Here is a 12,500-nt window from a genome sequence, read left to right on the forward strand (position 1 = left end):
AATTCCCGCCAAAAGTAGACACACGAAATCCCTGGGTCACCAGTTAAGGTTACTTCCGACCTTCGCGGATGTCCTTCGGGAAACAATTCGTACGCGCGTTAGTTTCAATAACATCCTAACAAACAAAATATACAACCTCACAGCCGCACAACCAGCCTTGCATACTTATTTTGTTTTTAGTCTTAATAAATGTAGTTTACGAAAAAAATATAGTTTAACCGAGTTTTCCTTATAGTGTCAGGAGCCGGTAAGACGTGAAACCACCCCGGTGGGGAGGAGGGAAACTCCCATATGGAACAGACAGGGATGCTCGTCGGAAATTTTGAATTCGACCCCTAAAGGAGACCATCTGGGCGTGGCTCAAGCTTTTTGTGACCCCTAAAGAAGACCAATCTGGGCGTGTCTTAAGCAAATTTTGACCCCTAAAAACAAGTTAAAAAGAAAATTTGACTTTTGTTTCTCTTCGCGTAATTCTGTGTTTCTTCGCGGAACCCTCAACGAGACTTTGGCGGCTTAAAATATTGGCGCTTTGCCCGGAACACCCTAAGCGAGACCAAAATCCAAAATTTACACCCCTAAGCGAGACGACGAGCATCCCCGTCTGTTTCATATGGGAGTCACCCCCCCCCCCCCCCCCCGGGGAAACTGCCGAGGGTTCTTCTATTGAATTTATCGGGTATCGGATGCCGCAGCACGAGCAAGATCAAGATGACTTCAGTGTTATTCGCAAGACATCAATCAACGAAACTGTCTCAGGTGTTTTCGATATTCTGATTGGTTGTCTAGATATCCGCATCTAAGGTTGGAATAACCAAAAATATGCGAGACGTGTTGTGTAAGTGGACGCCATGGGAAAAATATTTTACATATCGGAATTTCCTGACAAACTTTTGTTGATTGATGCCCTGTGAATAACATTGTGCCGTGATTTTGCACGTGCGGCAGCACCAGCTCCGATCCTGACACTTATTAAAAGGAAAACTCGCTTAAACATTATTTTTGTCGTAAACTACATTTACTAAGCTTTCTTCTGATTTTATCGAAACTAACGCGCGTACGAATTTTTTCCCGAAGGACATCCGCGAAGGTCGGAAGTAACCTAACTGGTGACCCAGGGATTTCATGTGTCTACTTTGGGCGCGAATTTTGTTACTGATCTGGTCCGAGTTTTGTCGATCCGACCCGACCCGGTCGGGTCCGGTCAGGTCCGATCCGATCCGATCCGATCCTGGTTTTGCCAACGGCCTTTTGTAACTATTTACAGTTGCTGTAATAATAATAATCTAACAAAATCTTAGATTTTTTATTTGCTGGACTTCTGCACACGAAAATCTCCCTCAAACCTCACTTGTTTGAGTATCACCTCTGTCTATAGGCACTTTAGTACAAATCCAGCTTTACAAAGTCTCGCATTCAACGAATCTTCTGTGACATTGTAAGAGGGCATGATTTGAAGCCCAAAAAAAAAAAAAAATCGTTTCACTATTTTACAGTAATATCACAATAATTGCTTTATTTGTTAATAATATTTTAGTATTTAATGAAACGAAATTGAGGTTTTCTCTCATTGAGAGAATAAGACTTTTCAAAAGTCATAAAACTATTAAACCAATAGTAAACAATGTTATTTTTCGCGAATAACATTCTAAATGGTAAGTTCTAAACTGTTGACCAATTTTTGAAAAATTATATCCTTAGGGTGCCATGTTATTTACGAAACATACATTTTGAAAGCAACAAACAAGGCGAAACTATGAGGAGAAAAGGTGATGCTACTAAAATCATTAATCCAAAGAATGCAAATCCGGCAATGACCTGAAAAACAGAGAATTATACAAAATTCACGAGTTTGACGAGAAGGAAGGAAATAGTGCACAGCTACGTAACTATGCAGTGTGGCCCAGTGGTTAGGGCGCTTGCCTTGAGATCCGGGGATCCCGGGTTCAAGACCCGCTCTGACCACTCGTTGAATTTGATCCTGGTAGTCCCTGGTTCAACTTCCCAGCTGCACTTGTAAATAGCCAACTGGTTTGCCTCCAGCCAGTTAGGATTCTTAACAGTTGTAGTTGTTGTGTTCTGTTTTTTCGTTGATTCGTTGGCCCTGAAAAGCCCCTATGGGGAGCGGTCAATTCAGTACGTATTGTATTGTATTATTGTATGCTCTCTGCTATTTGGGTCAGCAAAATTTCAAAAGGACCGGACATTTCTACGAAAATACAAGGAAAAAGGGTAAAGAGGGAGCAGCCATTACTCTCTCCGTGTAAGTTGTGGTCTTTTCTTGCCCTCGCTTTTTCATGAGGGTAACCAAGTAAACAACTAGGAGCGACTGCAGCAATTGGTCAGTGGTTGTAGTATACTGGCGCATGCGTGGAATACCTCGTGCTTTGGGCTGTATCGCTTATTTATCAGTGTGGCGGGAAGTAGGAGCATTGTGTGTGTAGCGTTTAGCGGTTTTTGTTCCCTCCCTCCCTCCCCACCCTCTGCTTTCCACTGTGTATCAGTGTGACGGGTGCCCATTCTTCTCGGGGGCGTGGAGCTCATGGCTGGGTTGTCAGGTTTTGCCAGCCATCGGTGCAGTCTCCATCTTGGAGCTGGCTGCCAATCGTGGAAGCTCCAGGATGTTTCGGGCACCCAACCTCCAAAGAGCGATGATGTTGTTTACTGTACCAAATAACCAAGACATGGAAACGGCTATTTGTGTGGAAGGCAATTGAAGGGGTGCTTGTAAGTGGAAGGAGGGTGGGATCTGTACAAAAGCTTTTCAACAAACAAGAATACTAAAAGGTGACAGAATATTTTTAAGGGTGGAGGGTAGACAGTCAAAGAGATGATCTTCCTATTAAAGTTCCAGTTACCTGCGCTCTATGTAAGAAAAGAGATGCCCTGGAATGACCTAGCTTGTTCCTGCATGGACCTTTGTCGTAATGTCGCAACATTATGTCCCTCTGTAATCAACAAAATAAATTGATAATCAGTAAATAGCCTTTCCAGATATACTATGCAGAAATCATAAATTGATTAAATATAAAATCCATTCACTTGATATGTTTTTATTAGAATTGGCCATGGAATAAATGTCATATTTTTTAAGTGTATTTAACACCTCTGAAGCTTATAATAACTTCCAAAGAGCTAGCCAAACTGTTGGTGTATTCTGGCGTTTTCAAGATCCTCGGGCTCTTTAGTAAATGGTTTGCCCATAACTTAAGGATCTTAATTTGTAGCTTAAATAGGAACTAAGAAAATTTTGGTTTTCCAGTGTTGCCACGAAAAAGTTCCATGTTTTAAATTAACCTTGCAGAGCCAGTGTTCTGCTTCTAAAAGACCACTGTGTAAAGTCTTGTTAATGCTGGAGGAGGGGGGGTGGGGGGGGGGGAGGAGGGAGAGGTTGGGGTTAGGGTTAAAGGTTACAGGGGGGGGGTTGAGTTTGCGTTAGGAGGGTGGGGGAGTTGAGTTTGGTTTTCAATCCTGCTCCAAGGATTTTTCTTCAAGCAATCTGAGGTCTTCTTCCCTCACTCCTCACTAAAGCTGCCCAAGGCCTCCAAGGTCATCCATGGACTGCATGATGACTACCTGAGATGCGCCATTTCAAAGTACATGCATTCAGCGTAACTTTAATGAGCAGGGTGGCTCACTGAACTACCACAGACAATTGGGCATTACCTATTAGTAACCTTCATGATTGTACTTCTCATGGTTTGCAAAACGAGGTTTATTCTTTTACAAATCTACCCATCAAGTCTTATGCCCTGTTCACACCAAAAGTAAACCATGTTTTAAACATGTTTGGTTCAACACGGTTTAAAAGTATTATCTTTTTCAAATCATGAATACCGATTTTTGTCAGTTACAAATTTAGCACATATCAAAGCATGTATTAGCCTATTCCAGGCTCCCAGATGGTAGGGAAAGGGAAAAAAGTGCCTGCGAAAAATGAGTGGGGGCCCCTCGCTTTTCCCACGCAGCTGTTTTCGTTTTCCCGACTATCTGGGAGCCTGGAACAGGCTAAGCATGTATTGAAACTCACCTGAATCTGATGAAAAAGCCAGTCCTACATTCTTCTGTGACTGATTTTCGTTTCATTAAACCTACTTTAATTGAACGTGTCTTGTTGGTGTGAACAGGATAAAAGACTTGTCGGAGGATGTGAGCAGAACCCAGAACTGCTGTTTTCTGGATTGTAGTGTATCAATGCTTACTTGATTTTCAAGTGATCAAGAAGTAACAGTTATCATCATCATCATCATCATCAACATCATCATCATCATTATTTTGATCCAATAAATTCACACTTACATCCAAAGACTTGCGGCAATGCCAACAGAAGATATGTTTACAGTGACCACACATCATCTGAGCACATCCAGCTTCTCTCATGATCAGCACTTGGCACAATGGGCATTCCTTGATGTCACCAGCTTCACCATTCTCCTTCAGGATATCCACAAATCTGACAAGCAACAGTGATAGATCCATACAATATCAGTGCAGCCAACATCAGTGATTATATAGAGGATATTACAGTGTACATGGCCACGCGGAGTTATGAGACTTCTCTGATCTTCTAGTGTTGAAAAATTTTTCACTTGTTCGCTGCGCTCACTTGTGAAATATTTTTCAACACCAGAAGAGAAATTTCGTATTTCCAAGCGACCATGTAATATTCTATTTAGTATATAAACACCAATGAATTACTAATTAAAATTATTCACGAAAGGCATCGAAAGGCGCGATTTTCGTATGTAACCATAGCAACAGTTATCTTTTCACATGTGAAAATGACATGTTATCTTTGTGTGAGGATAGCATGTTTTCACGCGAAAGCTCACTTGGTAACTTCATTGGTGTTTATATAATAAATGGTATTTTTCGCAGGGGATACATATAGACTACCTCTAGCCACTTTGTATGCCATAAAATTCAGAAAATAAGCCCCGGCGCTTATATTTTTCAAAGGCCCGTTTCGAGGGGCTTGTTTTTGGAAGGGCTTATATTCGGAGGGGCTTATCTACGGAGGGAAATTTGCGATTCCACATCAATTGGGCAAGCCTTATAGTTGGAAAGTAAATTTACCGTTTTTGCTTTGTTTTACTTTGTCTTTGAGTACAAGCTCCCGGGGGGCTTATATTTGGAGGGGCAATTTAACGGAGGATTTTTTGCGTTGCCGCTTTGGGGGGCGTATATTTGGAGGTGCTTATACATGGAAGGGCATATTTTCGGAATTTTACGGGGGAAATTTTGCTAAGGCTCAGATTCTACAGGAGTTTTCTGAAGGCTACTTTTCCAGCTTCTACCATATATACAGCAGGGATGCATACGCGTGCCACTCCTATGCCATATAATGCACAACTTGTCCCCAGTAAAAGGGGTTACGTTTACATGGGTTGAAAATAGAACTTCGCATCACCCTCTCATAGTTAATTCTGTTGAAATATAAGTGCCACATGGCCAACGTTTGCATAAACGTAACCCCTTGTACTTGCACATATTCATTGCCGTGAATTTGACATCTTCAATTTCCACAACCTGCTCCCGTCTCAGACCTTGTAGCTTAGTCGGTAGAGCAGCGGTGATCTAACCCGAAGGTCGCGGGTTTAATTTCCACCCTGGTCAGAGTTTTTCTCTGTCCTTGAGTGGGTCCATTTCCATTAGTAGGGCTAATGCTTACATGGTTTACATGGGTAGAAAATAGCACTTCACATCACCATCTCATAGTTAATTCTGTTGTCCCCGGTAACACTGGTACTCATGGAGCATTGGGTTTTGGTCCTCAAGAGATATTCATTACATTATGCACCCCAATTGGACCATTAAATCCTACCTTACACCAGAAGCCAAATCAGAGATGGTTGCTCTATACTCCTCACAGGTCATTCCCATGTGCCAGCTCTCTTTACAATCAAAACAGAACGTATAACCACACTGAAAGATAAAAATATATATTTCATTACTCATTAATGGACAAGAGTATTGTGGCAACAGAGCCTGGCAGGTGCTAAATGCTAAAAAAAATTGCTTAGAAAGTGTTTTGTCCATTTGATATTCTGAGCTTGTGTGGAATCAACTAAAACAATAACAACAAAAAAGGACCTAAGTGAGTAGCACTTTGATTTTTCTTCCTCAAAAATGCCACCTGAGTAACTTTTGAACTTATTTGATCAGCACTTAGTTGCCCTGGTTGAGTAACGCGAGAAATGCTACATAAAATATATTGTGCATCAAATGGAAACTCGGAAAATCTGAGCCCCAGATGGGATTTTATTGATTATTAAATATACATGTATGCTTCAAAAGCTGGAAGCATTTATGTACATAGCAAAATTTAAAACCACAACTGGACAATGTTTATGTAGCCAAGTTAGTTACTGGGATCTACCAGTTTTATTTAAAGGCTAAAAAACATTTGAGTAATGTACTCTGAAGAAATGAGACGTCACTTAATGCATTGACAACTTCATTTTGTTGCATGTACCAGTACTTGCCCTTTTTTGGTATTAACATTTTACCTCCTTGCAGACTGTAGACTGAGCTGCTCCAGGAACACCATTACAGACTCCATCACAACCAGCCATTGGACAGAAGGCTTTTGATTTGTCTACAGCAACCTCTGTAGAATGTTAAAGTCATATTTCACATTTTACCAGATAGCTGTCAAGGTACTAGCTTTAAATTTAAAAGTTCTTGGTCAGTCCATGTAATGTGATACCACTGTATTTATGCTGCTTTTCTAAAACAAATTTCACAAGCCCCAGTGGGATTTTATGGGGTGCAGGGATGGCACAGTGGTGAGAGCACTCGCTTCCCACCAATGTGGCCCAGGTTCCATTCCCAGACTTAGTGTAATATGTGGGTTGAGTTTGTTGGTTCTCTACACTGTACCAAGAGGTTTTTCTCCAAGTACTCCAGTTTTCCCCTCTCCTCAAAAAACAACATTTGATTTGATTTGTGTTCATTACTAATTTTGTTAATGCCAATTTACAGTTCTTTCCCTTTTTTTCCTTTAACATCTGTCTATCCTATGAATAATGTTAATCTTGATCAAGATAGCTACTGTAACAGTGTAACTAAAAAACTATGTAGTCACATATTTTACAAAATAAAGTTCACAGTACTTCACAAATCTTTGTTTATTGGTCAGTGAAAAGATATATTTTAGCCACTAAAATACTATTAGCCACCTCTTTCAGCCTCCTAGAGATATTCCAGGTCTATCTACTATCTACATTCTTCCAGACAAAGACAGAATTTAAAAGAAAATATCATTGAGATTTTTGTAAGAGGCTCCGCAAAGATTAAGGTGGCTTACTACAGTTATCCGAAGAAAAAATATAAAAATTTTGAAATCTGTGAAATTAAAGCAAAATGATGTCTCTTGTGAAGTGTTGGTCACTGCAATTGATGTAAAATGTAATTTTACCCAACAAATAAATACAAATCAGGGGAAAACGCTTAATATAGTGACAGACTTCCTGGAGGGGGGGACTGGAAACTAGACAGTTCAAAGGGCTTTTTCTCAAAAACTACAATCTTGGACAAATTAAATGGAACATTGAGACCACCCCTCCCCCCAAAATCAGTGATGGGAAAATGGCGCGTTTTGGCCTTCACGCACCTTCATCCTTGATTTGGGGGAGAGGGAGCATTTCTGTTCCATTTTATTTTGTCCAAGATTGTCTATGAGCCCCAGCTTGGCGTTACCAGTAGTATATGGGGTAATCACGACACAAAATCTGCTCTCGTTCGCTCAAGAGTTACATCATCTGAGAGCACATCTCCCATTCAAAAAATAAACTGAGCAAGGCGACACTGAAAAAAAACTAAATACAAGTGGCATTTCACGTTAACATAAATTGCAAACAAAAAAGGGAATAAAACTATTGGAAAAAAAAAAAAAAAAAAAAAGAAAGAAAGAAATCGCATGTAAGGAGGATTCGAGCCTCCTACCACAGATTATCTACCCCATCCAACTATCCAACCTACCCACATTCTACGCTTTAGACTTTGCATCCGTGCGCTAACCATACCGAATACGCAAACTTGTTGAATTTTAAGAACTGCATTTGCACTCCCTTAAATTTGTTGGCGATATTTACCTGATCTATCTTCTGATTTTTCCACGCTGAAAAATAGAGCATGATTTACGTTCACAAAAGTGTTGATGGGCACGATTTGCAGGCTATCAGCAACGAATTTTGTCGATTTTTCACGATTTTGTCGTCTGGCCAGAAAGGTGACAGAACAGATTGACTCTTTTTTCCATTGCTTGTTAACCGTGCTTAACCCTTTCAGCCCCGATAGTGCCAAATGGCACTTATAGATTTTACTCTGTCTAACGCCAGACGATTTTACTCGTCAATGGGGAACCCCTCGGGGCTTAAAGGGTTAAGCTAACAGCGTGAAAAAACTATGTCCCCGTTTAACCCTTTCAGCCCCGATAGTGCCAAATGGCACTTATAGATTTTACTCTGTCTAACGCCAGACGATTTTACTCGTCAATGGGGAACCCCTCGGGGCTTAAAGGGTTAACCGTTGAAAAGCATCTCAAAAGAGACGTTAATCGTATAAAAAGTCTTGTGAATCGTGCCTTAAACGTTTTAATGTCATGTAAAACCATTCAAGTGCTGTACAAAGCTTCAAAAGCGCTACTTTAATGCTTGAGTCTTTTGCCATTGCTTCGTTTAATCTCTGCGATGCGGCCCTACATAGACCCTATAGTTTTATCGATTAACTCCCCAGAAATGCTTCCAGAGTAAGATCAGTAGTGGGCTTGAGAACTCTAACTCTTACTTTTGTTTCCTCGGGTATTCTTTCTCTCGGTGGCAATTTTTTCGTCAATTCTACGTAGAGTTATACCCTTATTCTTGATCGTACTGGCAAATTTTCATTTTAGGTTTGGGTTTTTTATACGCTCCGCTTCTCTTAAAATATCTTCCATGTAGTATCTCAACATAGCAACACTAGCGACGAGCGTGACTGCGTCAGAGGCCAGTGGTTTCGGATGATTAATGTGTTGACATATGACCTCTTAATTGCCCAAATCTTGAATTTGTGACGTCATAGCCTCTACAGACAATCTTGGACAAATTAAATGGAACATTGAGACCACCCCTCCCCCCAAAATCAGTGATGGGAAAATGGCGCGTTTTGGCCTTCACGCACCTTCATCCTTGATTTGGGGGAGAGGGGGCATTTCTGTTCCATTTTATTTTGTCCAAGATTGTAGCCATACAACCAGGGTTAAAATTTTGCAAATTAGTAAACAACATGTAGATAAAACCATCAACATTTTTTCAAAAAGTTCTATCAGACAGTTTTTCAGTTATTATTAAAATAGACGAAAATCAAAGTTTTTGTCATTTGTGAAAAACCTGTCTGGCAGATTTAACTGTTTATTTCTCTAAATAATTACTTTTTCTCGCTTTCAGAAATCCTGAAATTTTGAGGTGAGGTTGTATGGCTGGTTTTCGAGAAAAAAGCCTTTGAAGTGTCTAGTTTCCAGTACCCCCTCCAGGAGCTCGGTCACTACGTTTAGCATTTTCCCCTGATTTGCATATATATTTGTTTGGTAAAATTACATTTTACATCAATTGCAGTGACTAACACTTCAGAAGAGACATCCTGTTGCTTTAATTTCACAGATTCCAAAACCTTGAACTTTTTCTTCGGAAAACTGTAGTAAGCCACCTTAAATGATTAGCTAAGAGCAAGGGTGTTGTTGCAAGAAATTTCAAGTAATGTTTACCTGGTAAAATGTATAGAGAAAAAGCTGTGCAAATAAATAATCATTTTTCACCACAAAAGAGAATCTTGCAAACCTTTCTTTTTGACAAGTGTAATATACTTCTGAAACATTTGGTCACTGACCAGCAAAGAAATCTGAGATAGAACACAAGAAATTCATACAAAATGAGACATTCTCTTCTCACTCACTGACAAATTATAATTTGTCAAAATTATGAATTTAGATCCTTAATTAGTGATATCCCAGCTATCTACGGTTATAGATATTTAGTGAGAGCACTTGCCTTACACCAATAGATAAGTTTGCATCCTAGGTTGAATCGCTCAAGACTTGATATCATAGTAATTCAGTTCAAATTGTTGCTAATCTCTACAGCTCTCCTAGGTGAGGATTTTTCTCTACCTGCTCTGGGTTGCCTTTCTCATTGAAAACCAACATGTGCTCAGCTATAATAATAATTTATTTAGATGGGGCTTCAATATAGCAAAGTGATTATTTTGATCATCAATATTATCTTATTTAACATTAGGTCCCTACCTCATCCTTTAAAAGCTGGCCATTTTTTGGACACAGTGCATCTGGACATGACATTCCGAGGACACTGCCGTTATTGATTGAGTGTGACACATACTGCTGTACGCACTGCAAATTAAAAAAGATCACGTTATGGTTTCTGTCTCGAGTAATATTAACTTTTTTGCTTATTTGAAAGACCTTTCAAAAATGATGTCGAATGACCTTTTAATTCAAAGGTTTCTGTTGTTCGAGAGATACATCTACTTCAGGTGGCTCCCTCGAGTATTATTTTGTGAATACCCTCACTACAGGGCACATCAGTTACAAAAGGAAACCTAATTAATTTCTCTCAACGTTTTTCCTGTAGAGACTAATACTAGTATGGTCGTTACCATGACAACATCACATCTTATGACAGGCAGATTTATTTCTATTTTTGGCCTAATTTTTTTAATAGTTATACTTTCCTTTGGTGAAATTTTTTTATTCTTTGTCACATTATGGAAATAACATTGCCTGTGAGTGGCATTTCGAAACTTGTGGTAAATAGTCAAGGTTGTTCAGATTTGTTATCAAAAATGGGTTATTCCAGAAAAAATCCACACCCTCCCGACGAATGGGGTCATTTTTTAACCCCCCCTTTCACCTGGATTTCCTGAAGGCCAAGACCCCCCCTCCTGTCTGGATTTCCAAGACAAAAGACCCCCCCTCCTGCCTGGATTTCCGGGAAAAAATATTAGGCTTAAATTTAATTTATTTTTAATAGAAAATACGCACAATCACGTATAGAAGATGTTCTTTTTTAATTTCTAAAGCTTTTGCTAAATTATATAAAAATTCTGTTGTGTGGAACTAAGAAAAGGAAGGAGCAAAAATGCTAAAACATGAACGAGTGTTTATACACTCTTAGCTCGTAAAAATCAATTGCCCTTGTTCTTTCTTTGCTCTTTGCGCTTTCTTTGTCCTTTCTTTGTATCATTACACGAAACAACAGTGGCGCGCTGGGTCTGGGTACGAGTAAAAATGTGTCAGGCGTTTCAAACTCTTCGTTGCAATATTGTTGCGAAGGCTCTTTCTTTAGTATGTTGTTCGCGTTTTCTGCTATAAAAGGACCTGCGAAGGAACTTAGATTATCATTTGTCAGGTGAGAAATATGTGAACAAAATATTTCTACTATTTTCAGGGTCTGAGAGCGCTTAACTGTCACCGAACTAAACGTTCGAATCCCGTGAACTATCGGTTCAGATGACCCCTGCAGAAGACTTTTTCGAGTTCAACCCCCCCCCTCCCGCCTGGATTTCCAGGGTTCTTGACCCCCCCTCCCACGAGAATTTCCAGAATCCCATCCGTCGGGGGGGTGTGGATTTTTTCTGGAACAACCCAATATACAGAAAAGAACGCGACAAAATTAGCAGTTAATTTTACGGATTTGGTCAAACAGATGTCACAAGAATCAGAAAAAGACACTTGATTTCGGCTTTACATGCCATACTAGTGCCCAGCTTGTGCCCAGCCCTAAATCTCTAGAAAGCCTTCTTACGGAGACTCGAAAGGGTGCCACCACTTAGAAGACTCTCTGTTTCGATCGAATAATGCTACCACACTGTATCACGTAACAGCAATGTTATGGTACCATATAAAACACTGATTATTTCCAAACAAGATGTGATCATATGTTACCTTGGCAATGGGGAAGCCCAGAAAAAAACATCCTATATTTTGGATTTCGTTGCTCATATCTCAAAAATGAACTCAGTGACGCCCCCTTTTTTATTGCCGAAAAGTGATTAGAAGGCCACATTGAAAAAAAAAGGATACAGATACGAGCCAAGTGGCCCATCAGGCCAGAGCTTATCCCAGGTTTCAGTAGCATTCGTGAAGCAACTAGGAGTATTTCTACTTCCCCCTGGATGGGATGCCAGTCCACCACAGTGTTACCCCCAGCATTAAATTCGCCAGTACCCATTTATACACCTGGGTGCACAGAGGCACCGTGAGAGTAAAGTGTCTTGCCCAAGAACACAAGACAGCATCTCCGGCCAGGGCCCGAACTGGGACCACTGGCTCTGGAGTCGAGCGCACTAACCATGAGGCCACTGCACCTCCCACAGAGGATTCAGAGCTACCTTAAAAAAATCAGAAAATTAGGGTGGCTCTGAATCCAGTAGACAGAATTTTTTTAAAACTTTGCAGAAAGTTTCATCATGCCCTTCTGATTACTTTTGAGAAATAAAAAATGGGG

The 12,500-nt window shown here is 40.2% G+C and overlaps 1 protein-coding gene across 3 annotated transcripts in view; it reads right to left on the reverse strand.

Annotated features, from left to right (window-relative positions):
• The window catches only part of LOC138045462 (probable E3 ubiquitin-protein ligase RNF144A), a 20,443-nt gene that overhangs the window by 451 nt on the left and 7,492 nt on the right, over positions 1-12,500 (reverse strand). For all 3 annotated transcript variants that reach the window (XM_068891975.1, XM_068891977.1, XM_068891976.1), the window contains exons 3-9: positions 10,280-10,384; positions 9,816-9,876; positions 6,507-6,607; positions 5,822-5,922; positions 4,297-4,450; positions 2,856-2,945; positions 1-1,815 (exon numbers count right to left, since the gene is read on the reverse strand). The exon at positions 1-1,815 is cut by the window's left edge and continues 451 nt beyond it. In XM_068891975.1, the coding sequence (XP_068748076.1) occupies positions 1,708-1,815; positions 2,856-2,945; positions 4,297-4,450; positions 5,822-5,922; positions 6,507-6,607; positions 9,816-9,876; positions 10,280-10,384 (720 nt within the window). In that variant the 3' untranslated portion in view covers positions 1-1,707. The remainder of the gene's footprint in view (positions 1,816-2,855; positions 2,946-4,296; positions 4,451-5,821; positions 5,923-6,506; positions 6,608-9,815; positions 9,877-10,279; positions 10,385-12,500) is intronic.

The sequence above is a fragment of the Montipora capricornis genome, chromosome 4, assembly GCF_036669925.1.
Source record: "Montipora capricornis isolate CH-2021 chromosome 4, ASM3666992v2, whole genome shotgun sequence".
Classification (NCBI taxonomy): Eukaryota; Metazoa; Cnidaria; class Anthozoa; order Scleractinia; family Acroporidae; genus Montipora; species Montipora capricornis.